Below are 27,518 nucleotides of genomic sequence, written 5' to 3'. Positions count from 1 at the left end.
GGCCTCAGGGTCAGCACACCTGCTGGCTGGGTTAATTAGAGACCTAGTTTTTCCTCTGGAAGGAGAGAAGCAGCCACTCCGCACTGTGCAGTGTCCAGGAGCCTGTCACCCCTATTTACGTCTGCATGCCCGGGGCCACCTCTCAGGCCTCACCTCACTGTGGCCAGGTTTCTCTCGGGTGATGTTTTGTGCCGGGAACAGGGTCGGGGTGCAGCGTGGCTGGTCCTTCCTGGCCCAGGGGAGGAACGAGGCATTGAGGGCATCCAGGTCTGGGCCAGGCCGTGGGGATCCAGCTGCCAGCTTCGGGGCTGACTCACAGCGGGTGGAGCTGAGCTGGAGCGAGCCCACCAGGAAGAGAACCAAACAAGCAGGGAGGGCCCGAGCTCGCCCTGAGCCAGCTGCTGAGCTGGGCCCCATGCAGACCCCGTTGGGACTGCCCGGTGGGGCTCCTCACCTCTCCTGCGGCTCAGATGCCAGGTCCAGGGCAGGGCAGACCCCTGGACACCCCCCACTAGGCTCTGCCTCGCCTGCAACTCCTCTTCACCACCTACCAGTGGAGGGTCTTGGGCAGGGAACTTGTCTAAAGGCCCCGCTGGGGCCTTTGTTCCCACCTCTGAAAGATGGAGGTAATCCCCATTTCCAGCACCACAACTGTCGTGGGCTCAGGCACTGTGATCTACAGTCCTGCTTAGAATAGGGTCTGCCAGAGAGAACCCTTCCTTCCTGTTGACAGATGAACTGTTGCCCTGCAGCTCCCTCAGAGGCAAGGGCGGTGTTTACCCCCCGTTTATGGACGAGGGACTCGAAGCTCAGGCAGCCGAGGTCTCGTCCCTGGGGTCACACTGCCAGGGGCTCAGGACCTTCGGACTTTCCTGCAGGGCCTCACCCCGGGCCGCAGCAGCTGGACCAGCTCCCAGACCTCTCTTGCTCTGTTTGGGCTCAGCCCACGACGCCTTCCCAGCCCCTTCCCGGGGAAGCGTGCAAACAGCCCCACCAGGGGCAGCCGTGGGAACAGAGCGGTTCTATCTCTGAGGCCAGGCGTGTCGTGGAATCTGGGGCCTGGCTCCCCTCTCAGCTCTGGCGCCATATCTCTGGGTCATTGGACAAGTCATTTCCCCTCTCTGAGCTCAGCCTCCACATCTGTCAGCAGAAATGGGGCAGAAATGTAGGGGTGGGGTGTTGGCGCTCCATGCGGGAAAACAGAACCCGCGGTAGTAATTACACCCCACACTCCGGAGCACTCGGGGTGTGCCAGGCGCCGCTCTACACAATTGACCTACCTTGACTCATGTTTTTCTCGATCCAACCCTGGGAGGTAGGTACCATTCTTATCCTCGTGCTACGGACGAAGAAACCCGAGGCAGAAACTTTAAGCCGAAGGATTGGATTCAGGGGCTCTGGTGCTTGCAAAGTTGTTGGAAAGGTGACAGGAGGGAAGTCCTTGTCCTACTACTCCAGGCCGAGGTCCAGAGGCTGGGAAACTACAGGAAGCCAGCTCGGAGGTGAGGGAGGCAGGTGGTTCTGGGTCCAGCACTCGGAGCACGAAGCAGCCTCCACCGCGGTGGGAGGGAGGACGGCCCTGCCTCACTTTGGCCAGTCCAACGAATCGCAGCTGCATCCAGAGCCCTCCAGGCAGGGGAAGCCGGGAAATGTGGTTTCCAGACTTTCAGGCCCTGCAGTAGGGGAGAGGGCACAGAGGAGGGATGGAAGAGTCCTCACTGCTGTAGACTGTATCCAGCCTAGGGGCCTTGCAAGCTGCAAGAAACAGGATGTCCTAACGCCCCCAGGGGCAGATGAGGTCGGCACTCTGAGCATTAACCTTTGCACAGAGAACTTGGGCCACATGAACTGCACGTACTCTGCTAACCTCTAGCCCCTTCATTACTTAGGGGTCCCTTCCCTGCAGGTTCTCAGAGGTCATGGCCAGTAGAATAGGAAGCAGTCCCTGGATGGATGGAAGCAACCCATGGAGCAAGGTGGGATCATCATTGTCCTAATGCCCCTCGGTGCTTTCATGCCTGATTTCATTTGTTCTTTTAAATAACCCTGCCAGGAAGGCAAGCCGGGGGTCCTGTTGGATTTTTTTTTTTCCATAATGAGGGCCTAGACCTTGGGGAGGGGCAGAAAACTGGCATTTAGAACCAACTCTGTGCCACATTTAGAACCAACTCTGTGCCAGACTAGCTGGTCACTTCTGGGCACGTCCTTTAAATCTACCACGACCCTCCAGGTGAGTGCTATTAGTCCCGCTTCTTGGATTCAGAAACCGATATCAGAGTGACGGAGTGCCTTTCCCACGAGCCCACAGCTAGGAATGGGAGGAATCGGGATTTGAACCCTGGTCTGTCTGCACCATTTTCTTTTCCCACAGCCGTTGACCATGACCCACTAGCAGGTGCCTCACAGAACCAGACTAGGTGGATGCCGCGTGTCTAGCGAACAGGCCAGGGCTGGATAGCAGTTCAGGAAAGAATAGATCTTCTTTGATAGAAAGCTTAAGGTCAGTTCTTATTCCATGCCACCCTGGGCCACCATGTGAAGCAGCCAGGATGCCAAAAGCCAGGACATAGTGGGATCAATGATCAGCAGGCTCCTGGATGCTAAATCCCTGTAACTACTCATAGTGTTCTCAGGATGCGTTGAGCTGGGAAGTCATCCTTCCGTGTGTCCTGAAGCTGGTGTGTGTGGAGAAAAAGTGAAAGCAGATGGAGCCGGGGGTGGGCAGGTGGTGACAGACGAGAGGCTGTGGCTGACGCTCTCCGCCTGTTGATTGGCTGCCTTCCCTCCCACCATCTGCTCGCTTGGCTGGTGTGACGCATTTTGCTTTGCGTGGCACCTTTGGGGCTTCTCTGGGCCCTGCCCTCTTCTCTGGATTTTCCAAGCTCCCCCCACACCCAGGACTCCATGCCAGGCACCGGGCATCCAGAGAGGCAGAGGAAAGCGAGTGTGGCCTCCACGTCCAGCAGTGGCAGAGGCTTGTAGACCATTTCTCCCACCAAGGACTAAAAAAGCTGAATGAGCTAGAAATCCAGCTCTTTGGAGGCATTAAGAGAACAGCCAAGGCAGCCAGGACTTGAGAGGTGAAGATCCATGAGAGAAGGGAGATGAATGGGAGGCGGAGCCCGATACTCCAGCTCCCTTCTTGCATGAGGGATGTGCTGGCTCGTAGGAGGCTCCAAAAGCAGGCAGAGAGCATGGCAGCTCAGTGCTGGGCTGTCTCACGAGGCTGGGAGTAAAGCAAATTAAATTACATTAAAAATAGAACTCAGGACTTCCGGGTCAGCGCAAACCTAAGCGACCAAGAACCTAGAGCAAAGGGAACCACAGAGAAAAGAGGGAATGCTCTGCATCTCTTCTTCCTTCCAAGGCATCTACCAGTATTTCAGCTGCCTGGGACCAGAGCCTGAGAATCCAAGCTACAAACAGCAGCGGAGAGACTAAAAGGCTAGACCCAGCTTTTGACAACCTCACAGTGCAGGGGAGATCAGAGGTGAGAACATGCAAGGAGGAGGTGCCTTGGTAGGCATCCCAGCTATCCTTTGAGAAGGGCTGTGGCCTATTAGTGGGGGCAAACCAGAAATAAGTGGGAGCAAATCGGAAATAACCAGACGCTGTGAAAACTGAAGTGTGGCCCCAGTCACCCCGGTACCTGGAACAAAGTAACATGCCCCTGCTCCACCTGCCGACCAGGAGAAAGCACCTTCCTCTCTGAATAAGGACAGCCTGCTCCAGAGCCTCTACGCTTTTGGCTCACACAGTATGCATCATTACCAGGCATGCCAGGGGACAGAACCAAATGACCAAAGAGAGATAAAGAGAGAAAACAGACAATAGAAATAGACCCCTATGCTATCCAGATGTCACAAGGTGCAGACATAGTCTTTAAAATAACTGTGATGAATAATTTCAGGAAGATGGACAAGGTGGGGAGTTTCACCTGAAAAGAACTAGAACTTATAAAAATTTTGCTCAGATGGAAATTCTAGAACTGAGAAAGACAATAACCAAAATGAACGTAATACCCTAATTCACACAGCAAAAGAGGATGTGAACAATGTGGTATCTGTCTCAAGAAATTGGAAAGATGACAGATTTCAAGCCCAAAGGAATGACAAGAAAGGAGATAATGAAGATGAGAGCAGGTATTAATGAATTAGAGGGTCAGCTATGGCTATGTAGAAAGATCCGGGAGGAGGCAGAAGCCTGGGTCAGAGTGCTGGCTCTGCCACTGTCTTGCTGTGTGACCTTAGTCGAGTCACTTGCCTTCTCTGAGCTTCAGTTTCGTATGTCAGGGAAATAAGCATGATTATCCATTTTGCCCAGTTGATGTGAGGATCACACGGACGACAGTTGCAGCACCTCCTTATTAGACGTGCTGATGTTACCAGCAGCCCTCATGCAGGGGACTCTGCAGAGCGCTAGGAGGGCATCCCAGCCTGGGGAGAGTTGTGCACTTGAGCAGGTGTGAACTAAACATTCAGAAACCCATGCTGTTCATTCACCTAGTTTTCCAAGCATTTGAAACAGCTTATCTATCAGTGGCTGGTCATTGCCAACGTCTCCCTGTTGCCCAGGTGGGTTTATCTTTGTTAGGGACCCACTTTTGAGAAATCTTGACTTTCTGGACCCTTGAAAGGGTGCTAATGTGTGTTCAACATTGTGCCGGTGACCCCGTTAGACTGTCACATATGCATTCTCCGTGCCTCCTCCAGGACAGGCGGACCTTGGAGATAATCGTGGGTTCAGTTCCAGACCACCGCAATAAAGTGGACATTGTAACGAAGCGAGTCAAATGAATTTTCTGGTTTCCCACTGCATTCAGAAGTTGCGTTTGGGGCACCTGGGTGGCTTAGTCGGTTAAGTGTCTGCCTTTGGCTCAGGTCATGATCCCAGGGTCCTGGGATCAAGCTCCACGTCAGGCTCCCTGTTCGTTCGGCGGGGAGCCTGCTTCTCCCTCTCCCTCTGCCTGCCTCTCTGCCTACTTGTGCTCTCTCTCTATCTCTCTGTCAAATAAATAAATAAAAAATCTTAAAAAAAAAAAGGAAGTTGCGTTTATACTATAGGGGTCTATTAAATGTGCAATAGCCTTTTATCTTTAAAAATCAAGATAGATACCTTAATTTTAAAATCCTTTATTGCCGAAAAGTGGTGTCATCTGAGCTTTCAGCCTGTTGTCATCACCGATCACAGATCATCTCAACAAATTCAGTAATGAAAAAGTTGGAAATACTGTGAGAATTACCAGAATGTCACACGGAGACGCAAAGTGGGCGAATGCTGTTGGAAAAATGCCACAGGTAGATTTGCACGACACTGGCAGGCTTGCCACAAACCTTCTGTCTGTAAAAAGCTCAGTATCTGCAGAGCAGGACAAACAGGATATGCTTGTCCTCCACTATGTGGCTGCGAGACATCAGCCACTCTGCAGGCGGGACAGGGAGCCGTGTCCTCCCCCCACTTTGTTTTGGGGAGGCGGGGCTGGCCTCCCTCACCGCGCACGTGGCATCTTGGTCTGGGTTCTGTTTCAGGGAGCCAGGGCTGGCATTCCCCCAGGTGTTGCAGGCTGCCTCACTTACTGGAGTGCGGGGAAGTCACGCATTCCTCGTTGCTTCCCTGGGGCCAGGGAAGGGGGTGGAAGGGTGTTCTTGCTTTTCCACTGCAGCTTATTTCAAAAGGCTTTGAAAAGCACTAATTGATAGCAGCTCAGAAGGCTCTGCAGGTCGGTGGGACCCGAGCACGCACTCTGGCCTCAGAGATGCGGCTCCCACCACGTGCTGAGTGGACAGGAGGGGGGTGTCACAGTTCTCCTGCCTCTGCAGCCCAGCCCCGCCCTCTGTCTCCACTCTCTCCCCACCCCAGCATCAGCTTAGACCATGAATACCTCCCTTGCAGAGCCAGGACATTGTCGGGAACCTGACCCCTCGTTCAGAATTGTATTTGGTCTGTGTGGTTCAACAGTAATCTATTTGAGTGACCTTGTCTGTGACCTTGGCATCAGGATGCAGAGTCAGCGAGAGCGTCTTGGGTTGTGCTCATTACCGAGACAGATGCAGTGAGACCCGTGTTGCCCCTCTGCTCAGACCCTTCAGTGGGTCCCACGTCACTCAGAGCAAACTTAGTCTTGCTTAATGGCTTCCACAGCCCCACGCTGTCCACCCCACCCCACACATGCCTTCTCTTCTCCTTTCCTCTCCTTTCCGTCGATCCAGGGGTACCAGCCTCCTTTCTCCTGAAGGCACCAGGGTCTTGCAGATGCCTACAAAGCTTCCACCTTAGAATATTTCATGATGTGTCCCAATCACCTGTCCCAGAGCCTGGCCCACCACGGGCCCCTAGAAAATAGGTAGTGAGTGAATCAGACAACTAGACAGACTTTGCCCGGTTGACAGCCCAGAAAAGTGGACAGAATCGGTGTTATCCTCATTTTCCAGTTGAAGAAATGGTTCAGAGAGGGCAGGTAATTTGTTCACAGTCACACAGCAAATGGGTGGTGCAGCCTGAGAATCAGAGTCTTCTGACTCTTGGTCTGTGCTTTTCTGCTCACATCTCTCCTCTGATATGTTGGCCCTTGCCTTTCCCTTCATTCGCTTCTGCATTCCTTCATGCCAGGTGACAGGCGCCCAACAATGAGTGAGACCGAGCTCCTATCCTCATGGGGCTCCCAACCCAGGGAAGAGGCAGATAAGTAAACAGTGCTGGCGTAGGGGAAGCCACGTCACCGTGGAAGCCAAGAGAGGACCCTACTCCTGCCAGGAGAGGGCAGGCCTTCCTCCAGGAGTCAGCACCAGCTGATTCCTGAAGAATGAGTAAGAACCAAGCAGGATGGGATGGACTTTCTGCACAGTGGGAGGTCAGCCTGGGCAGGAGCAGCTGTGACCTGTGGGTCAGTCACATTGCTTCAAGTTTTATATAAGTAATCTGCTTTATGCAATAAAGGGGATTTATTATCTCATGTCATTAAAAATTTGAGGTGTAGGGTGGACTGCAGGTATGGCTAGATCAGGGAGTCAGCACCACTTGTCTCGGCCCTGTTCAGCTGTTACCTCTTCCACATGAGCTATTAAAATGACCAGCACGTATTATATGTTGGCTAATTGAATTTAAATTAAAAAGATTACATAGTAAAAAAATAAAATGAAATGGCCAGCATGAGCCTGACTTTTATATGCAAAAATCAAATAGCTAGAACAAAATAAAGTTTCTTCCCTCCGTACAACTCAGGGGTTTCAGTGTGATTCCATGAATTAGCACACATACCCATCCCAGGACCAAGAGGACTAGGAATCTCTGCCAGCCAAATTAAATCAGAGCCCACCCTTGAAAATAAGCAGGTTAATCTCACTCCAGTGACAGAGCTGCTTCTTGCCAGAGGAGCAAGGGGTGGCTGGAAAGGATGACCCTGGACACCATTAGGTTATAAATACGAGTCAGGTTGTTTTGAACAATGAGAAATGGAGAAGTGGGTGAATCAAAATGCCCTTGCCAACTGAGCTGAAGAGTTGAGGGAGTAGACGCACATTTGGACCTTGGATGTCTCCAGGAAGCATTATGGGTTTAGCCTGATTCTTGAGCACCCCCCTCTTTTCCTACCAAAAGGTAATCAATAACCCTTCAACTGTCACTTTCCTAGAAAAAATGCATCCTGCTCATTGACATCTACATATTAAGGGTGGGGACGAATTGACCAGACAGAGACTGGGTCGGGGACAGGGGACACATTCCAAGAAAAGATCAAAGGCATCATGCTCAAGTGAAGAGATGTGACCAGCACAAAGGCAGTGTGGTCTGGGGGCTCGTGTTATGGACATCTGAGGAGGTGCTCTCTTTGATGGAAATACACTCCCCCTTTCTCTCTGTTCTTCCCACTGAAGACGAGTTGAGAGACAGGGTGTTGCTCCCAGAGCAGACCCTCTGCCCCCAGTTCCTGGTGCCCCCTCCCCTCCACGCACATGGAATCAGAGGCCTGTGGATTTGGATTCAGGTCCTGCTTCCTCCTTTCCCCGTGACCTTGGGCAAGTCATTTAATCTCCTTGAATGTCAGTTTATTCTGAGGACAAAATGGGGACCCCCTATCTGGCTGGCAGTCTACTTTGAGGACTGCTGGAGGAAATAGATGTACATGCATGGCCCATCGTGTCCAGCTTTGAGTGGATCATCCAAGAATACTCATTCATGTAGGCATTGAAAAAAGGAAAAGCTTAGCAATTGCCTAAGAGATCCCAGCAGCTCAGCCTATAGCATTTTATTTTATCTTTGTAACCATTGGTAAGTGGAGGCATTGTTTTCTCACTTTACAGAAGAGGAGGCTGAGGGCCAGGCAGACTGACTAACTTCCCAAGACCACAGAGCTGGTGAAGTGGCACTTGAACCTGGGCCAGCTAAAGCCTACTCTGTAGGACTGAGGCAAACAGGCAGAGCTTGAATGCTGAGGTGGGCAGGAGCCTACAATTCTTATTGAAATTCAGAATCCAAAAGAGAGTGAAGGAGAGAGAAAGTAGCATGTACTTGGCAGGTACTCAGCAATCTGTATGCATTCCACTGTACGTGCATCATTGACTCATTTCACGACTTTGGTGGAATGCTTAAATGGACTCGGTTCTGGTTGCAGGAAAGATGGTGGGGTGACCCCTGTGTCCCTTAGCAGACCTTGCAGAATGGGCGTTAACATCCCATCATACACATGCACACACCAAGGCTCAAGAGGGTAAATAAATGGTCCAGAGCCACTCACCATGTTGGCTTGACGCCAGAGCAGAAGATCACGGAGTTTATCCTGGAGGAGGTGGGGAGAGAGAAGGATTGTTTTATAACAAGGTAATAGAATTTCATCCTGTTTTCTTCCTCCTTTTCTGTGCAGATGACAGGCAAGCCTCAGTGCCTCCATCCGGCATGCTGCTTAACGGCCACATCTCTGGTGACAGCATGGGAAAGACCCGGTTCTAATTAAGCATCGTCACCCATCACCCTTTCCGGAGGACAGTGGCAAAGACATCGTGCCTCTGTCCCGCACTGTGATCCTTCCTCCGAGGTCCTCACCCCCGAGAGTCCCTGCACTGTCACCAAGATTAATTACCCCTCAACCCCTTTGGATGGGAAAGTAAGTCATTTTATTAAGTTTGATTAAAGCTTCAAGAGACATTGTTGGCTGTTTCAGGACTGCTGACAAAGCATCCTGCTTATTTCCTGAAAAGACAAATTATATGTAAGAAGGGCCAAGCCCCGCAGAGGGGTCCTCTTAGCCTCAGACCATCACGTGGTGATGTCCCGCACACAGGCGTGGCCATCGCCCGGCGGGAGTGAAGTCGGCCCTAGCAGGCCTGGAGGCCCCCCTGGGAATCCCTGCCTCACCTTGTGACCGAGCCTCCGTCTCCGGGATTTTTCTTCCAAATCCCCCCTGGAAGGCGTGATTTCCTCCAGCCCAGCCAGCCCCGGGAGGTGCCCGTCCGGACGGCAGAAATGGTGACCATGAGAAAGAGGACTCTCAAAGTGCTCACCCTCCTCGTCCTCTTCATCTTCCTCACCTCCTTCTTCCTGAACTACTCCCACACCATGGTGACCACCACCTGGTTTCCCAAGCAGATGGTCGTCGAGCTCTCGGAGAACTTCAAAAAGTTCATTAAATACACGCACAGGCCTTGCACCTGCACCCACTGCATTAGCCAGCAGAAGGTGTCGGCCTGGTTCGACGAGAGGTTCAACCGGTCCATGCAGCCGCTGCTGACCATGGAGAACGCGTTCTTGGAGAAGGACACATACAGGTGGTGGCTGGTGAGAGCTGGGGCTGGGGCTGGGCGGGGCGTGGCTGCGGGGGGCGGGCCGGGGGGCCCTGCCAGGTGCCTAGCAGGATTCGGGGTGGTGGCATTCATTCGTTCGTGCAACCACCGTTTATGGAGGGTCCGTGATGTGTAAATCAGAGCAGGGCGTTCTGTATTCGCTTCCCGTGTCTGCCTTAGAGGATTGCCACAAACTGCGTGCCTTAATACAACAGACCCATCACGCCACCTGACCCTCTCCTCTCGGCCTCTCTGCGTCTCCCGTCTCTCTCTGCCTTCTCTGCAAGGCCACCTGTTACTCCGTTCAGGGCTCCCTAAATCCAGGATGATCCCATCTCGAGATGCTTAATAACCGCCGTGAAGACCCTTTCCCACCAGGTCCCGTTCACAGGGAGTTGGGACTTGGACATACTTGTGTGGAGGTTCGTTCCACGCAGTACAGATACCGAGATGCAAAAAAGAGACAAGGTCCTCACTCTCACAGAACTGTGTCCTGGCTGAGAGAGACAGATAAGAAACCAAGAAGACAGGCTCAGGTGGAAATGCCCTGAGGGAGGTCATATGAGGTTTGTGATGGAGAGAGGCTGGGGGCCCGGGGCCTCTGTAAATGGGGTCATCGGGGAAGGTGTCTGCGGAGGCAGGACTTGAGCTAAGACCCGGAGGTAGAGAAGGCACCGGGCATGGAAGGACCCAGAGAATGCGCTACAGGTCACATAGCAGCGAGCATAGGAGCCCTGGGGAGGCGTCCGCTGGGTCTGTTGGAGGGGCGGGGGCCCCGGCAGTGGGCAACCCCCTGGTGGGGCTTCTGGTTGGTTCTTTGTGCAGCAGGAAGCTGCTTTGAATCTGAGGGGAGTCCCATGATCTGATCTAGTGGTTTGAAGGTTATTCCGGTGGTTGAACCCCAAAATGGAGTGAAGGGGAGTAAGAAAGAATTTATTCCTTGCAGATTTATTGAGCACTTACTATATGCCAGGCACCGATATATTGAGATCGAAAAGACAGCCTCCCCTTTCTGGTCTATGGGGTGGCGAGAGAGAAGGAGACAGCCAGCCACACGCCGGGGTGATAGGTGCTGCTTTGGAAGTGGCCCAGGAAGTGCGGAGAACCCAGAGGAGGGGCGCCAGACCTACCTTGGGGCCGGGGCGGGGGCTGTCAGAGAAGGCTTCCCAGAGGAGACTGTGGTGGAGCTCCTCCTAAAGGACCCAGAGAGGTTGTCCCGGCAGGGACTGCAGGAAGGGCTCTCCAGAGGGACCAGTGTGTGTATCGGGCCTGGAGGTGTGAGAAAGGCCTGTGTGGTTGCTGGAGGCGCAGAGCATCATGGCTAAAATCCGAATGTGAGTGAGGGGTGGGGTGTGAGCGATGAGGCCATTGACGTAGCTCATGAGGCTCTTCCTGTATCATGTTAAGAAGTTAGAGAGAGTTGCGTGTAGGCTGAGAAAATCAGGGGAACCTTCCTGCAAGAGGCCGGCTTTCCCAGTCAGCAACTCTTCAAGCAACTGTTGCAATCTGGGAGCTTACGGTCTCTTTGAACAGCTTGGAAGAGTCTACAGTGACTCAGAAGAAGTGAATCGGAATGTCCGGGCTCAGTCTTGGTTCACTAAGCTGTGTTGAGCACCTCAGGGTGCAGGTCCTGGGGTGGTCCTGGGGAGGTGACAGAGAACAGAACAGGCAGGATCTTCACCCCCTCGAAGATTCCAGTGTCTGCTAAAGGAGGCAGCGGACCAGGCTTGACAAGGATTAGGGCAGGGTTTCAAACTCGCACTCGTGACAGTTGAGGTTGGATACATCTTTGTTTCTGGGACTGTCCTGCACATCGTAAGATGTTTAGCAGCATCCCTGGTCTCTACCCATGAGATGCCGGAGTCTCCCACCCCCCAGCTGTGAGAACCAGAATGTCTCCAGATATTGCCAGTTGACCCTGGCAGGGGACAGGGGGTGCAGAATTGCCCCCATAACCACGGGGGGAGGGAAGCAAAAACTTGGAAAAGAAAGTGACTTGCTCCAAACAGCACGTCCCATTCAGCCCCTGGAAGTAGTGATGAGAAACTTCTAGAGTGGGTAGCCAGGACGACTTCATCTACTTCCTTCCTGAAGGTCCTCGGGGAGGGCAGTTTCTAAAACTCTCAGGCTGGCTTAGCCCAGGATGGATAAAAAGGTACAAGAAAAAAACCAAGAAACAAAAAAACTCGGTTTCTTGCTATAACCTGTGTATCTTCGCAGGACCTGCTCTGTGCCTTCTAGACTTAGGAATTAGGATGTGGCATCACGGTCCCTGGGTTTTGCTCCTGATTTTCTAGGTCTTATCAAGAGTGCTTCTGAGGTACCTCTTCGTCTGGCTGAGTCCTCAGATTGAGGCTCTAACAGCCGCCTCACCAGCTTCTCTACGACACTGCAAACATTAGGTTTTAACACTTGTATTTATTTTTGCTGGCTGAATGGGCAAGTAATAATGAATGTGCTTCCCCCCTCCCAGCGCTTATCAAGGCTGAACAAAAATTTTTCCAAGTGACTGTTGGTATTTTATCAAGTTTTCTCCCATGTCCCCAGCCCCAGCCCTTATCTGCAGCCCTTCTTCAGAGCCCTGGGGTAGAGCAGACAGCTAGAGTCCCTGTTCTCCCACTTAGTCTGTGCGAGGGAGCCCCCAGGCCAAGTGAAGACTGCATCGATGCGGAGCCCGACCTGGAACTCGGCCGCCTGTCCCAACACCCCTGCCTTCCCTTCCCCTTGCCCACGGCTGCTCATCTGCTCCATGGACGGGAGGCCAGGACTGGGTGGATCAGAGAAGGAGCGGTGGGAAGCTGGAGGCTAAGGGACTGAGGTGCCTTGGGATTGGCAAAGCACCTGGTGAGTGCAGCATTAGGGTGCTGACTCCATTGTCCCCTTGGGCACGGCCCCCACCCACACCCATCTGATCCTGATGAGAAGCCCTTGGCAGAGCCAGGCCCACAGACCCTTCATGCCTCCTTTCCCAGGAGACAGGGGTGTATGTAACGGGCCAGCCAGCTGAGCCAGGAGGAGTCTGAGGCCAGAACTGTGGGGTCCCGAGCTCCCACCCCGCCTCTGAGCTTCAAGGTCTCCATCAATGGGCATCGCAATCCCAGCAGGCGAAGGAGACAAGGCAGGTGTGAGACAGGGCAGGTATAAGCTCCGGCGGGAGCAGGAAGACAGGAGCGATCACACGGGGCCACCCCCACCCCGCCCTCAGTCAGCCTGCAGACCCTGTGGCCCTCTCCTCCTGCCTCTGTCCCAGTCACCAGGACAAGGGTCCCCTCTGCCCCGGCCTCATTTCCGCACACTGTTGGACCCGCCCACGGGAGACAGCTTCCTGCCCCAAGCATCGTGCTCAGTGCACAAAAGACAATCATACCCCCGTCCGATGCCAAGTGCCACTCTGGCCAGGCCCCAGGCCAAACTTGCCAGGCAGTGCCCTCCCGACCCCGCCTTCAGCACACCCTGTGAGGACACCTTGCCTCCGTTTCTCACTTGTCAGGCCCGCCTCATTGGTGAGGGGCACAGTCGGATTACATTCTAGTTCAAGGACGAGCTCTGCAGTCAGGTCGGGGTGTTCAGGCTATCTTGGGGGCTCTGGGCCATCCACTCCACCTCGCTGAGCCTCAGTTTGCTCAGCTGTAAAATGGGTACCTCATACGCCCTTGCTCATAGGATGGCTACGGGGAGTAATGAGGAAATGCCTGTGAAGTCCTTCGCGCGGGGCCTGGTGTACAAGCACTTAACACACACTGCCGCCTGTGACGAGCGTTCCCAGGCCGGCACGCCTGCCCGCTCTCACTTGCCCTCCGCACGCGGCATCTAGCACACGACGGGGGCTCCGCAGCGATGGGTCCGGTGGACGTGTGAATGCGTGTCAGCCGTGGCAGAGGTCATTCACTCACTCAGGACACGGAGCGGGTGTTGTCTGTCAGTCCGTGCTTGCTGCTCGGATGCTCGGGGCTGGACAGACAAGCCCACGGCAGCTGCCGATTACACTATGCCCGTGGCCAGGGACCTGCGTGCCAAGCACATGCATAAGGCAAAGACCAGTATTTTGGGGGGATTGTGGGAGGTGCCGCATGGTGAGCTGGACATGGAAGGAAGAGCAGGGTTCACTGGGCAGAGCAGAGAGGAAGGGTGGGAGGAGAGGGTACCTCTTTCCAACACAGGGGTTTGAGACGGGGGGTACAGAAGGCCAGCCGTCCTGCCTCCAGGCTGGACAGCCTGGGCCACAGTTCACACCCCCAAGCTCCCCATGCCATCAGGCAGAAGTGCAAGAGGAGTGAGTGAGGCTCTCCCCATCTGTGCCCTGAGTGTGTGTCCCTGATGTGCGCCTCCCTGGCCCCGGCCCGCTGAAGTGGACCGCGCCGTGGAGCCCGTGTCCCCCGCCCTCCCTCGCTGCGGCTAGCGCCCGCCCCACACACCTGTAGCCCTGACTCCAGCCTCCGCTTGCCGGCCCTGCCCGAGGTCCCGGTGCAGCCTCAAGGAGCCCTAACCCCCAGTAGGCAAGCACTTGTGGAGTGCTGACCGAGAAGGATACTTGGAAGCTCCTCCAGAAGAGTGAGAGGGGCAGGATGTCTTTGAACTTCTCAACATGCCCTCCCGTGTGCGAGTTAGCAGCCTGGTGGTCCTTTTGCTGTCACTTACAAGAGCCAGGGACATCGGAGTACCCCTTCCCAAGGAGGACAGGCACAGGGACACAGATCAGCACTGAGCGCCCTGCCCCGTCTGACCCAGCGGGCAGGTGCGCAAGTTAGGATTCTAACCTGCAGAAGCACAGCTCGGCTTTCCCACCCAAGCTCTTGCCGGCTCCGCCCGCGCCCGATGGCCTAGCCCTTCTCCTCCCTGGGCCTCAGTCTCCACTCCTGACGGCGAAGCACTATAACAGGTCCGAAATCACCGACGTGGAACCACACACTGCCCGGGGCTAGGGTGATGGCGGGGCTGGGCGTTCAAGAACCGCACATCCCAGCGCGAGGACTGGAGGCCTTGGTGATTCTCTGGCTGTGTTTGCGGGTGCAAGGACTTTAATCCGGCCCGATGTTTGGTTATGCACTTCTCCAGCCCCGTGCCCGTCTTCCTTCTAACGAAGCGTGGGCAGCGTGCCCGGGCCAGCCCCAGTATGAGCGGGAATCAAATAACGTTGTCCTGTTTCCATGGTTGGGTGCGATTACTTTTTTTACTTCCGCCAAGTAATGCTTGCCTTCCACTTGTGGCAGGGATGTGAGATTTCCTTTGAAAATGCACTTACTTTTTTTTTCCTTCTCTGAAATGAGCCATGAAAAATGAGTTCAGTCAGTCAGAACCGGGTGAAGACATTGCCTGTGCTGTGCTCCCAAGTCACATCTCCTGGGGCCTCAAGACTTCAAACCACGGGGACGTCCGTGGAGGGGCCTGCAGGAGAGCGTGGCGGGGGCCCTCCACCCACACCAGCAGCAGCATCGCCTGGGAACGTGTTGGAAGTGCAGGATCTTGGGTTCAGCCCAGCCCTCCGGAGTCAGGCTCTTTGAGTTAGCAAGGTCCTGGGTGACCGCCCATCCAGGAGCTTGGAGCTGCCCTGGGAGATCTTATCGCAAGCAGGTGTTTAATCTGGGGATTGTTAGGTTTTATTGTGTTGAAATGTACATAACATAATTACGATCGTAACCATTCATAAGTGTACCGTTTATCGGCATTGAGGATACTCACACCATTGTGTCACCAACACCACCCTCTAGAGCCAGCAGTTTTTCATCGTGCCCCCAAACCCTGCCCCCGTTCAGCGTGAACTCCCCTCACCCCTCCCTCGGACCCTGGCAACTAGCTGCCTTTCTACCTTCTGTCTCTATGAATTGGCTCCCCTAGGGGACCTCATATAGTGGAATCCTACAATATTTGTCCTGTGTCTGGCTTAGGTCACTAAGTGTGTTTCTAAAGCCCAGCTCTTCTTCTCTTTTTTTAAAGATTTTATTCATTTGAGAGAGAGAGAAATCACGAGCGGAGGGAGGGGCAGAGGGAGAGGGAGAAGCATAGGCTCCCCGCTGAGCAGGGAGCCCGACGCGGGGCTCGATCCCAGGACCCTGAATTCCCTTCTTTTTTATGACTGCATGACATTCCACCCTTGTTTCATAGGCTCACCTACCCGGGGACGTGTGGGTTGCTTCCACCTTCTGGCTCCGGCAACTAATGCAGCTATGGACATGGGTGTGCGAGACTGTGCGTGACCCTCAGTCCTTCCGAGTGCATCCCTGGGAACGGAAGCGCTGCCTTTCGTGGGCATTCTGTGTGTGTTCTCCATGGTGGCCACACCATTTTCCGTGCCCACAAGCAATGCACGAGGGGGCCACTTTCTCTGCATCCTCTCCAACACTTGTTCTTTCTTTCTCTCTCTTTTTTATTTATTATAACCCTCCCGGGGGGTGTGCTGAGTGGTCCAGATGTCACTGCTCACGGGTCTCCCATGGCATGTTGGAGGAGACGCTGAAGGTTTTAACTAAAGGAGCCACACTCCTGGGGGGCCTCTCCTTTGGAGATCTGATTCCTCCTGTCTCAGGGCGGGGGGCTGCATGCCTCTGGATCTCTGCATATACCCCTCACAAATCTCCTAGACAATGCCCACAGCGAGCTCTAACCTTCCTTTCCCAGATACTGCCCTGGGCCTGGGGCTGGGAGAGGCTGGTGGGACTCACCCCACAGCCACTTCTCCCCCCCCAGCCCCGCCAACCCACCCCCTCCCCAGGCCCTGCAGCCCCAGGGACTGGGCTTTCTGAAGGTCCAGGTTCCAAGGGTCTGAGACGGGCAGTATTGTGGGAGAGAATTTTCAATGGGTTTCTGAAAGCCTGGGTTCAAATCTTGGTTTGGATGTGGGACACGTGGTTCAACCAGTCTGGGCCCCACGGCGTCCTTCTCGTCTACAGTTCAAATGTGGTGTGGTATGCACTGCGGCTGGTGACAGGGTCAGAGGTGATACTGCTTAGGAAATGTCTCCAGGTTTTACCATGAGTGAGGAAGTCAGAAGTCTGGAGCTCAGTCTTAGAGAATGAAAACAATTTGCTAGGCAGACGTCAGAAGCCTTGATGCATCTAGCAAAGGGCTGGTTTTTTGGCCTTGCTGGAGCCCAGTGGTCCCCGGGGGTGGGCAGGAGGATGAAGGGAGCCGAGGCCGGGGAGGTGGCCTTGGAGGGTCACCTGTCCCTTTTCCTTTCAGCCAGTGTCATTAGTGAGCACATAGTAGGTGCTCAAAAAGCATTTGCAGAATGAGGAGGTGATTTTTTTTTTTTTTATTCTTAGGTTAATCCCCATACATTACATCATTAGTTTTAGATGAAGTGTTCCATGATTCATTGTTTGTGCATAACACCCAGTGCTCCATGCAGAATGTGCCCTCCTCAATACCCACCACCAGGCTAACCCATCCTCCCACCCCCCTCCCCTCTAGAACCCTGTTTGTTTTCCAGAGTTGAGGAGGTGATCTCTTTCCCATCTCCTTGAGCGGCCCCCGGGCTTCGGGAGGGGGAAGTGGCTGTCTGAGCCTCCTCAGTCCGTCTCCAGGTGCCCAGCAGAGAGGGGCCCCGTGAGCACAAGTGGGGAGCTCGGGGCCCAGCACGGGGGCGGCTGAGCGGCCCCGCCCAGAGGCAGCACAGCTGGACTGACCTTTGTCCTTCCGTCCTCGGCCCACAGAGGCTCCAGCGGGAGAAGCAACCCAATAACCTGAACGATACCATCAGGGAGCTGTTCCAGGTGGTGCCCGGGAATGTGGACCCCCTGCTGGAGAAGAGGTCGGTGGGCTGCCGGCGATGTGCCGTGGTGGGCAACTCCGGCAACCTGAGGGAGTCCTGGTATGGGCCTCAGATCGACAGGCACGACTTCGTGCTGAGGTGAGTGCCCGGCCCCTCCGAGCTACCAGAGGCACCTTGGCTCAGGGCCAGGAGGTCAAGACTCCAGTGCTAGCACGCCCAGACTTCCCCACGGACTCCAGGCCCTGCCACGACCCCCTGTGGGCCTCAGTTTCCCCAACTGTGCATTGTAGGAAGGAGGCCGACCAGCCGTGCCTCTCTGGACCCCGATGGGAAATCCTACACGGGAGGGAGCCAGCGGGGCCGGAGTTCGGCACAGAGAGGCCTGGCGAGAGGGCAAGATTTCTTTGAAGACTGGTTTAATCTTTAAAATTCGGCCCCATTTTGCAATCGAGGCCATAATAAAACTATATGCTTTTAACGTAAATACATTTCCCTGTCACCCAATAAAATAGATCCTCCGGGAAGCTGGGTATCCTTGGTTTCTTGTCATCTCCCCCCGCCCCCCGACTGTTCACTTGGCAGTGGGACTGCTGTTCCCCAGGCGCCTTCTGGAATAGTCTCCTGTTCCTGTGATCTCTGCATTTATGTCCTCAGACCACACGCCTGGCTTCTCGGAGCCTCGGTGTACCTGGCGTGCAGCAGGAATGTCCGTGGTGAGCGGAGAGGTGTCAGGTTCTGGATCAGACAGACCTGAGTTCAAGGCTGCCACCCACTAGCTCTGTGTCCCGGGACAAACTCTCTGCGTTCAGATTTCTTCCCTCATGAAATAGGACCACAGAATACCTCCCGGGCACGGTTGTCATTAAGGTGCAAGGCGCTGCGTTACTCGGTCAGGATGGTGCTTTGTACACGGTAGGTCAGCAGTGGTGACAATGGCCGGACTCGCTGGAGATCGAGAAAGAGAAAGTAGCAAAAGCTTTCTAGCTGCGTCTTAATCATCCCCATTTCCCAGCTGAGGGAGCTGGGGCCCAGAAGCCGCGCCCATGTGATGCGATGCGTGTCCCTCTGTCCCTTCACCCCCAGGATGAACAAGGCCCCCACGGCGGGCTTTGAGATGGACGTCGGGAGCAAGACCACGCACCATCTGGTGTACCCCGAGAGCTTCAGGGAGCTGGCGGAGAACGTCAGCATGGTCCTGGTCCCCTTCAAGACCACCGACCTGGAGTGGGTGGTCAGTGCCACCACCACGGGCACGATCTCTCAGTGAGTGCCCCCCCGGGGCGGGGTGGGGAATGTTGGGGGTGGAGAGGCCATTGCCCCACCCCCTCACTGATCCTCCATGCCCCCCACCATGCTGTTCCCACACCAGAATGCCTCCCCTGCCAGACTTCCTTCTGGAATGCACCAGCCCCGCGGGCCCACAGCCGCCCCCTCTTCCGGCCCCCTCCCACAGGATCAGGAGAGTGAAGTGCCCCCATTAGATCTAACTAAGGCCAGATGGCCGGGCATTTGCACCTTCATCTTGGGGCACACATAACCTTGTAGATGGAAAGGGGGACTTTGTGGGGCTCATCATTCAGTCCCTCAGCAGTGAGCTGTGCTCCTTCAGCCTCCTTCGGGCTTGCTGGGAGCAAGTCCCCTGGTCTTAAGCTTTGTAGGGGGAAAGCGGCATTTAAAAAGCATTCTCGAATTAGCCAGGAGCGCCCTCTGGTGTCCATACTGGGCCACTGCTACAGGAGCACGGGGCTGTGGCAGGGAGGGGGCGTCCCTACCGCCCTCTCCCTCTCCAGGGTCCATCCCCAGAGCTGCATGCAGGCAGCCCGGCCCCCTCGCCACATTAACCACCTGCTCTTTCTCCTCCTGCAGCACCTATGTTCCTGTCCCCGCAAAGATCAAAGTGAAAAAGAATAAGGTAAGTCGAGGCTTAGGCCCTTGTCCTCTGAGCTGAGGCTCAATTTGATGACAGAAAGCCCCGTCTCCCCTCTGCCAGCAACCTGGGTGCAGAGAGCCCTTGGGGTCCCTGGGCTGCTGGAGGCCAGAGCCCCTACGCAGCTTCCCTGCTCGACAGACTGACCCTGGCAAAGTTTCTCCACATGGGACCCCGGCCCAGCAGCATCCCTGGGATACGGTCCTAGATGCAGACACTCAGGCCCACCCCAGACCTACTGCGTCAGAAACTCTGGGGGGAGGGGACGGCCCAGCGGCCTGGGCTTCTACCGGCCCTCCGGGGATGCTGATGTGGGCTGCAGTGTGAGAACTGGTGCTGTTCGGTGTGAGCCTCTCAAAGCCAGACCTCACCTCCTGCCCCCCGTCTCCATCTTCCCCAGTGGGCCCCCGGAATGGGGTTGGCCAAGACATGGGCCAAGGGCAGAAGATGCAAGAAGTGACGTGTCCACCACACTGGTCCTTTGCACACACTATGAGATCAGGGTCAGAGAGGTCAAGGGACTGGCTCAGGAACACACAGCCCGTTCATGGTGTGGCTGGAACTGGAGCGCTCCAGCACCTGCCCTTTGCACTGGGGTGCAGCGCCCGGGGGAGAAGCCACATGGGAATCCCTGGAGGGCTGAGTGGGTAGAGGGGAGAGCCTCCCGGCCAGTGGCTCAAGGCCAGGCTGAGAGATGAACGGTTCAGCAGAGACCTCATGGTCCTCTGCTCCAGTCTATTCCTGGGGGCTGGCGTTGGGCCTCCTGGACCTGCATGCACACCCTCTACTGCCTGAGAAGCCCTTCGCTGTCCTCGAGGTGGGGGGAGGGGGCAGTCAAGGGTGGGTCTGCTACCAGACAGGCTGGCTGTGTGACGCTGGGCACCTCGCTTAGCCTCTCTGAGCTCAGTTTCCTCATCTGTAACACGAGGAGGGGGACGGCTAGCACGTAGCCCATCGCTGCCGAGCGTGTGTCCCCATGCCTGTGTTTCCTGCAGTGTCACAGGGATGTCCCCAGCCCCAACTCATACTGTTCCCTGGAACCTCCCTGGCCTGACAGGAATGCGACTCAGATGTCTCCTTCTCCCGAGGCTTCTCCCCTCCGGTTTTACTGTCTGTCTGCTTAAGTTCTCTCCACGTTCCCATAATGGCTGTGGTTCAGCATCCTCTCGCCCCGTGGTTAGGCTGCTGCCCGTCCTTCCCACTAAATGTCAGGCCCACGAGGGCAGGGGCACTGGTCCTGTGCACTGCTCCGTCCCCCGAGGCCACGACAGTGGGGGGCACCCCGCAGGTGCTCGGGGCCCTTGGCAGCGGCTCACGAAGGGCTGGGTCCTCCTCCCGCAGATCCTCATCTACCACCCGGCCTTCATCAAGTACGTCTTCGACAGCTGGCTGCAGGGCCACGGGCGGTACCCATCCACAGGCATCCTTTCCATCATCTTCTCGCTACACATCTGCGATGAGGTACGCCAGCCTCGTCCCCGTGCCCACCGGGCCGCCCGCGAGGGCTCCTCCTGCTACGTCTCCCAGAGCGTAGTGTGAGCGTCTGCCATCGCATTGGGCAGACCTCCTCCGCCCCCGCCCTGGGGCCCCGACATAGGTCTTGCTGCGGAAGCTCCGAGTGCTGGTCTCTATGCTGGCGCTTGCAGTGCGTCTCTGTGCTACTCTCAGAGTGGGCGGCAAGGAGTAGCGATGTTCTCGGGAGCAAGAGTCCCTGCTCCCTCCGTGGGGGCCCCCAGGCAGAGTCAGAACCAGTGGGTGGAAGCTCGGGAGGGGCAGGGTGGGGGGCAGAATCACGGAGCAGATCCTAAGAGGGGCAGCTGTGGTTTCAATCTCGGCCCCTCCTTAGAATCGTCCCCGGAGCTAAATCCCAGCGCCCAGACCATGCCCAGGCCCACGTTCACCAGAAAGTGGGAACCAGGCACCCGGGGGTCCCGGTGTTCCCCGAGGTGGAGAACCAGTGATCTTGCCAAGCGTCTTCGTGTTCCCCTTCGTGGACTTGCCTGACCGTCCTCCAGGCTGTGCCTGCGTCTCCATCAGTGATGTGGGGGACTCGCTGCAGCCCCGGGCAGAGAAGCAGCAGGGGCCACGGCACCCCCACACTTCCTCCCCGGCCCCGCGTCAGGCAGAGCCATTGAATGTGCCTTCGGGTCACACGCAGCTGCCCCCCCCACCGCCAGCCCGCCTGGCTCCTGGGTGAAATCCCAGGGAGGGTTGTTCTGTCACCAACCCCAGCCCCCACCCCGCAGGGCCACCGAGAACCTGGTGTCTCTGCCAGAAGCCGCATCCCCCTCTTATCTCCCCTGGCTCTCTCAGAAATGCTACTCTCGTCTCTTCGCCCCTGTTGGGGGGCTGTGGTCCTGCTGGCGTTCCGGACAAAGCTGCACTTGCCACAGAGCTGTCTCCGGCCCCCACCCCCAAATCTGCCCTCCACGCTGCAGCCCAGAGAGCAGCTCCTCTCCCTGGGGGGCCCTCGAATATTCCTTCCTGGACATCTTTAGCTCACCTCCCGAGACCCAGTTCAAATGGCACTTGCTCTCCTAGATCCCTTGAGTCCTTGGCCCTGCCTTCCTCTGTGTGCGGGAGCCCTGAGGTTAGCCCCCGTCCCTCACTGGTGCTCATGGTCATTCACGGGCTCCGAGGTCTGACAGCTGACGCCTGTGTCCCTAATTTCTCCGGCACCCACACAGGTGGCCCCGATGAAGGTCTGCCTGAACTCTGATGTATTTAGCGCAGTACTCAGCACAGAATAAGGGCTCGGTAAATGCTTGTTATGTGTCGGAAAGCCCTCCCAGCCCGGCCACTGGCCAGTGAGAGCCCCTGGACCACGTGGAAATTAGCCTCAGGGGAAAAAAAAGATCAGCTCCTACCACCTGCCTCAATGTGGTAGTTCCTTTTGGCCCCATTTTCCAGATGAGGGAAGTGAGGCTCAGAGCAGGGGTTTGGCAGTCCCAGGCTCTACCAGCAGGTGGCAGATCTGGGAGCCCTGCTCTCAACCCCGCTCTCCTCCCCCCTCCACAGGCCTTGGAGAGGAGGTTCTCCTGCCCCACCTCCCTCAGGGCCTCCCATTGTGCCTTCTGGCATTCAACTTGACTTTCACATAACTTGCTTTTGCTGCACGAAGCCCCTGGGAGGTCCAGTAAGGAACTAGAAGGGTTCGTAGGGAGAAAGGTTTATATGAATCTTCAGACATGGTGTTTGCAGATTCGAGGGTTAACCTGCAGGTGCCCCCTTCTTAGAGGTTCTACCTGTGGCCCCACCCTCTGGATCTGACCTGTGCTTTGCCCCCACAGGTGGACTTGTATGGCTTCGGGGCAGACAGTAAGGGGAACTGGCATCACTATTGGGAGAACAACCCATCGGCGGGGGCTTTTCGCAAGACCGGGGTGCACGATGGAGACTTTGAGTCCAACGTGACGGCCACCTTGGCGTCCATCAATAAAATCCGGATATTTAAGGGGAGATGACGCTGCCAAGGAGCCCCAGAGCCCGCCTCTCCGTGGCCAGCCCCAGCCTCTCGCTGGAGCCGTTCTGACCCGGGAACTTTGAGGGCTGGTCTCGGGGGTGTGTTCAGGTGCCCCTCGCGGCCTCTTGCACTCCAGCATTTGGCAGCATCTACTCAGCAGGGCCCCCAAGCCCTGCCGGCTCTGCAGAGGGAGTGTCAGAACTGGCCTTGGATGGGGAGACCCCCCTCAGTGCTGTCCTGCAGCTGGGGGAAGGTGGGGAGATGCGGGGGAGATCCAGTCTCCAAACGCTAGAGTCATTTTGGCTTCTGGGGAGGGGGCAGATACTGAAGACTCTGTGTTCCCAAGTGAAGGACAGTTTCTCAGGGAGGTTGGGCAGAGACCTTCCTTTTCCCCGGGGGTCCAGGGCTGCTGACTCCCAGACTCTGACTCTTGCTGGGATCTTTCTGAGTGAGGAGGACTTCAGGACAGAGCCCCTTTGGACCACGTGGACACCGGGGCGAGATGGCACCTATCTTTGCACGCTGCCTGGCCCCTCCTTCACTTGGCGTGACAACCCGCCCCCCACCCCGCTGTCTTCCCAAAGCTCATTTCTGGTGGCCAGGAGAGGCTCCCCAGCCCGAAGGTCTTCATAGACACTTGGCAAAGAATTTTGGACTCCAGCGGATGTCTTCTTCCCAAGCTGATGTCTCCTTGAGTCATCGATCTTGGTGGCGATCATTACGGCTGAGAGCAGATCTGACTACTTTCATGTGCCTTTGTGTTTGGGGGAGAAATGTGTGCATTGGCTGAAATAAGGCAAAAGCCTTGACTCGGGAATGGGGGGGACCCCCGGCATCATACCCCCTTGCTCTAGAGCTGGGGACATCTTTTCTAGTTTCCTGAGGCAGTGCCTGAGCTGGGACAAAGCTAGGATGATACTCAACGCTGTCCAGAGGCGCATCAGCCGGGGAACGTCACTCTCATGTTCACAGACTATTGGATTTGGTGCCCATGACCTTCCAAGGCCACACCCAGAACCTTCACCAGCCAGCACTTTCTCCAGGAGCCCACGCTCTGGGCCAAGTCCCTACTGGCCACCGGCACAGTGTCCTGGGGGCTGCAGGGCCATCCCAGGAACATGACCTTCAGAGCGGGAGAAGACATACCTCATCCTCTCTCTCCCAGGCTGCTCTGATTCATCCTCATCAGCCTACCTGATTATTTATTGATTGATTTTTTTTTTTTTTTTTTTTTTTGGTAATTCAACTGACATTGCGTGCACTTTGTGGCTCTGTGGCTGGTCCTGAGTTTTAATTAAGCTTGCTCTTTCTTCACCTGGCGGCCAGGGCGTGGGGAGTTTAAATCAAGCTCAGACGTGGGGTGGGGGGCATCTAGGGCTTGGGGGCTTGCCGCTGGGTGGATCCCGGGGTTTCAGGTTGGTAGGTTCGTGGAGTGCTCTGTACCTCCTTCCCTTCTTTCTCCATCATTGTGGACTGGGTTCAGTCTCAGGCTACGAATCTCCAGAACACAGCGGGACTTCCTTGGGGCCAGGTGGGGAGTGGGGTCACACACGCAGGAGGACAGTGATGGTTGGCTCCAGTTACTGACATTGAATCGGAGAAACCACTTTTCCTGTCCAGAGCATTTCCTAACAGGCCACTGCTACTTTGAGGACATGTGACAGTGTCCTGGTGGAGTGGGAAGCAGGCCAACGTCGGGAGCCACGGGTCCTGTCCTCTCAGCTCCTTGCTGCACTGTGGCAAGCTCTGTTCTCCCGGCTTCAGCCTCTCCCTCTACAAACAGGGAGGGGGGCATCTGGGGAGCTCAGGGGCCACAGGTGGTTTCATGTGGTTCACAGGCGGCCCCAGAAATAGCATGCCACGCTTGTGTTTTTTCCCCAAGCCTGTGTGTAGGAGCATTTTCCTGAGGAGAAGTTCTTCCGTAGCTCTTACTAGATTCTCAGAGATGTAGAATCCAGACAGTGGTTTACAAAAAACAAAGTAACAACAAGCCAACAAACAAAAACCTGTTCCAGCTTTAAAAACCTCCACAACGAAAGACTCCCTTGACCGATAAAGGCTCATACATGAGGTCATTGTTCTGATCATAAATCCCCAAAGAGCAGGCATCTGTTGGTTGGCTGATTCATCCCTTGAGAAAAGTGCCCACTGAGACAGGGAGCAGAGAGGACACCCGAGCTCCTCCCCGAGTCCTGGGAGCTGAGTCCATTCAGAGATGGCACGTTCAGAGCGCGCCATCTGCATCTGGGCTTGGTAGAGTCAGAACAGGTCCCCAGAGCAAGCAGACTGTGTGCCGGCTGCCTGGTCCTGGCTGTCCCTCCCTCCTGCTAGGCCGTTCAAGCTGTTGAGAGGCCTTCCCGCCTGCCTTCCCATTTCACAGAGGAGGAAAGCAAGGCCCAGAGAAGGAATGTGACTTGCAAAAGTGAGTCAGTTGTGACAGAGAGGGCAAGTCGAACATTTTGAGCAAAAAGAGAACACCACTGGCTCTATGTTTAAGGCATCCTGGGTGGCCTTTCCCAGCTGGGTTCCATCCAGCATCTTCGATAGCTGTGACCTGGTAGAGTTTCTGGCAGCTCTGCCTTTCACCACCGGGCTCCTCCTCAGGCTGCTGGTGGTGGCCCTGGGAAGCTCTGGTGTCTGCCTTTTCCTGCCATCCCTCCCATGGGGGAGACAACCTGGCTCTTCCCACCACCCCAGCAGACATCTCTGTGTTCACTGGCTTAGCCAAGGGGTCTTAACCAAAGAGCGCCAATCCCCATGGGGGACGACTGAATGCACAATGGGCGTAAGCCAGCTGGCGTCCATACCTGGGGCGAGGGTAGCTGAGAATCAGACAGGAGTATTTCCCACAGAGCGTTTGCGTGCTGTGGGCAGGATAACGAGACCCCCACCCCCCCCCCACCCCCAGAGGAGGCTCTCGAGTGTCCACCCCATTGTTGGGCTCCTTGGAGACCAGTCCTGGGCCCCGGGCAGAGAGCAGAGGCATCCCTGCCTGCAGTCAGTGCTGAGCTTGAAGCCAGAAAGACCGGGGCAGAGGAGGAAGGGAGAGTTCAGCGCCCTCCCCAACCCCCATGGAGCCAGGAGACCGATTTTTCTCGAGCTGGAGTTACCTCTGCAAATCAGCACCTGGTTCCACATGCCCTCCCCTGCCCCGAGCCCCTGCCCTCACCCACCTGATAGGGCAGAGAGCGGGGTGGGTTTGTAGCTTCTGGCTTCCAGAACCATCGGGCAGGAAAGGAAGTTCTTAAAGTGATGCTTTTAAGGGTATGTGCTTAGTGGGAGGAGCCAGATTTAAGAAAATAGGACTGAAAATGGGAAAGCCAGACAAGAAGGTGGGGAGGGCGATTCTTGCAAGTTCTGGGGGCCAGAAGGACTGGGCCTCTGGTCCCGGGTGGAGTGGAATCACAGAGAATATTTAGAACCGTAATGTTTGCTTTAACAGTTCTCTTCAAGGCAGCCTGAACACAAAGAAAAATGGAAAACAGAAAAGAACTCACTGTCCCTCGCGTGGGCATGACCAAAAACGCTTTCTCCAGGGGAGCGCGAGCCCAAAGGTGGCTGGCCACGGGCCACGTGCCATCGGGGACCAGCCGCTGCTTTGCCCCTCCGGAGAGCTCGGGGTCATCGTGTCCATCGTGGACATCTGGTTGGAAGCAAATGTGCCCACAGGCCACTGGCTGGTCATCCTCCCCTGCGGTCCGGGCTGATGGGTTTCAAGAGAGAGAGAGTCCCCTTTCCTCTGGCCCTCGCGTTGAACGTGTTGAACTTGACCCCACTGCCCGGCTGCTCGCAAAGGACAGGACTGCCGTGTGTGCCCAGCTGCGGTCGGCCCCGAGCCGGTCGCCAGGCTTACCCCGGGCCCGTGACGGGAGGGGCCGTCCCAGGGGACGGATGCGGCTGCCCACCACCTCACCGGATGCACGTCAAAGCCAAAGTTTCTCGAGCACTTTTTGTTCTTTGCAATCCTGTTTGGTTCGTTGTTGGTATTTTAAAATTTGCTTTCTTCCCCCTCTTGCCTCGCTCCCATGTTTGTGTGGTAGCGGAGCGCTACTCTGGATGCATTTTGAATGAAGTTAGCAGGAGTCTGCCTTCCCCAGCCTCGGTTCTGTTTTATTTATTGTGGAATATTTCCAGTGATCCAAATCAAAGTGAATTAAAACAAAGCTATTTTATCGTTCGGGGGTGGTTGTCATCTTTCTGTGAGGGCCGTGCCTTCCTGCCGCCCCTCACGGCTTCCAGTCGGGGTGTTCTCAGTCTTAAAGAAGCCCCAAAGGCTCACCTGCTGGGGGGCTCCTCGGTTAGTGTCTGCCCCAACCAGAGGTTCAGAGCGGGAGCCTCTCAAATGCCACAGTGCCTCTCGCTACTGTGTGACTACGATGAGTCCCCTAACCTCTCTGAATCTCGACTGCCCGCTCTGCCAAATGGGACATGACGGTACCGGCTGTCAGAGGGGGTGGGAGATCAAGAATAAAAGCAACTCGGGGTACTTGGGTGGCTCAGTCGGTTAAGTGTCTGCCTTTGGCTCAGGTTATGATCCTGGGGTCCTGGGATCGAGCCCGGAGTCTGGCTCTCTGCTCAGCGGGGAGTCTGCTTCTCCCTCTCCCTCTGCCTCCCCACTCCCCTCCACCAGCTCATATTCACTCTATC

At 55.8% G+C, this 27,518-nt stretch overlaps 1 protein-coding gene and 1 long non-coding RNA gene across 2 annotated transcripts in view; both read left to right on the top strand.

Moving 5' to 3' along the window:
- The window catches only part of LOC110578949, a 73,921-nt gene extending 64,880 nt beyond the window's left edge, over positions 1-9,041 (top strand). The window contains exon 5 of the long non-coding RNA XR_002480212.1: positions 8,858-9,041. This is a non-coding gene — a long non-coding RNA (uncharacterized LOC110578949). The remainder of the gene's footprint in view (positions 1-8,857) is intronic.
- Positions 9,042-9,047: 6 nt separating this feature from the next.
- Positions 9,048-23,175, top strand: ST3GAL1 (ST3 beta-galactoside alpha-2,3-sialyltransferase 1). The gene is made up of 6 exons (XM_021688471.1): positions 9,048-9,768; positions 17,423-17,619; positions 18,565-18,744; positions 19,348-19,393; positions 20,750-20,869; positions 22,699-23,175. The coding sequence occupies exons 1-6, from the start codon at positions 9,457-9,459 to the stop codon at positions 22,870-22,872; spliced, it is 1,029 nt and encodes a 342-aa protein (XP_021544146.1). The 5' UTR covers positions 9,048-9,456; the 3' UTR covers positions 22,873-23,175.
- The last annotated feature ends 4,343 nt before the right edge of the window (positions 23,176-27,518 follow it).

Source organism: Neomonachus schauinslandi, chromosome 4 (assembly GCF_002201575.2).
Source record: "Neomonachus schauinslandi chromosome 4, ASM220157v2, whole genome shotgun sequence".
NCBI lineage: Eukaryota > Metazoa > Chordata > Mammalia > Carnivora > Phocidae > Neomonachus > Neomonachus schauinslandi.
The sequence above is the reverse complement of the archived record's forward strand: the minus strand, read 5'-3'. Positions and strand labels throughout refer to the sequence as shown.

Coding starts and splice junctions, on each gene's coding strand:
- ST3GAL1 (XM_021688471.1), top strand. CDS start 9,457: ATGGTGACCATGAGAAAGAGGACTCTCAAAGTGCTCACCCTCCTCGTC. Junction 9,769..17,422: donor ACACATACAGGTGGTGGCTG/GTGAGAGCTGGG, acceptor CTCGGCCCACAG/AGGCTCCAGCGGGAGAAGCA. Junction 19,394..20,749: donor TCAAAGTGAAAAAGAATAAG/GTAAGTCGAGGC, acceptor CTCCTCCCGCAG/ATCCTCATCTACCACCCGGC.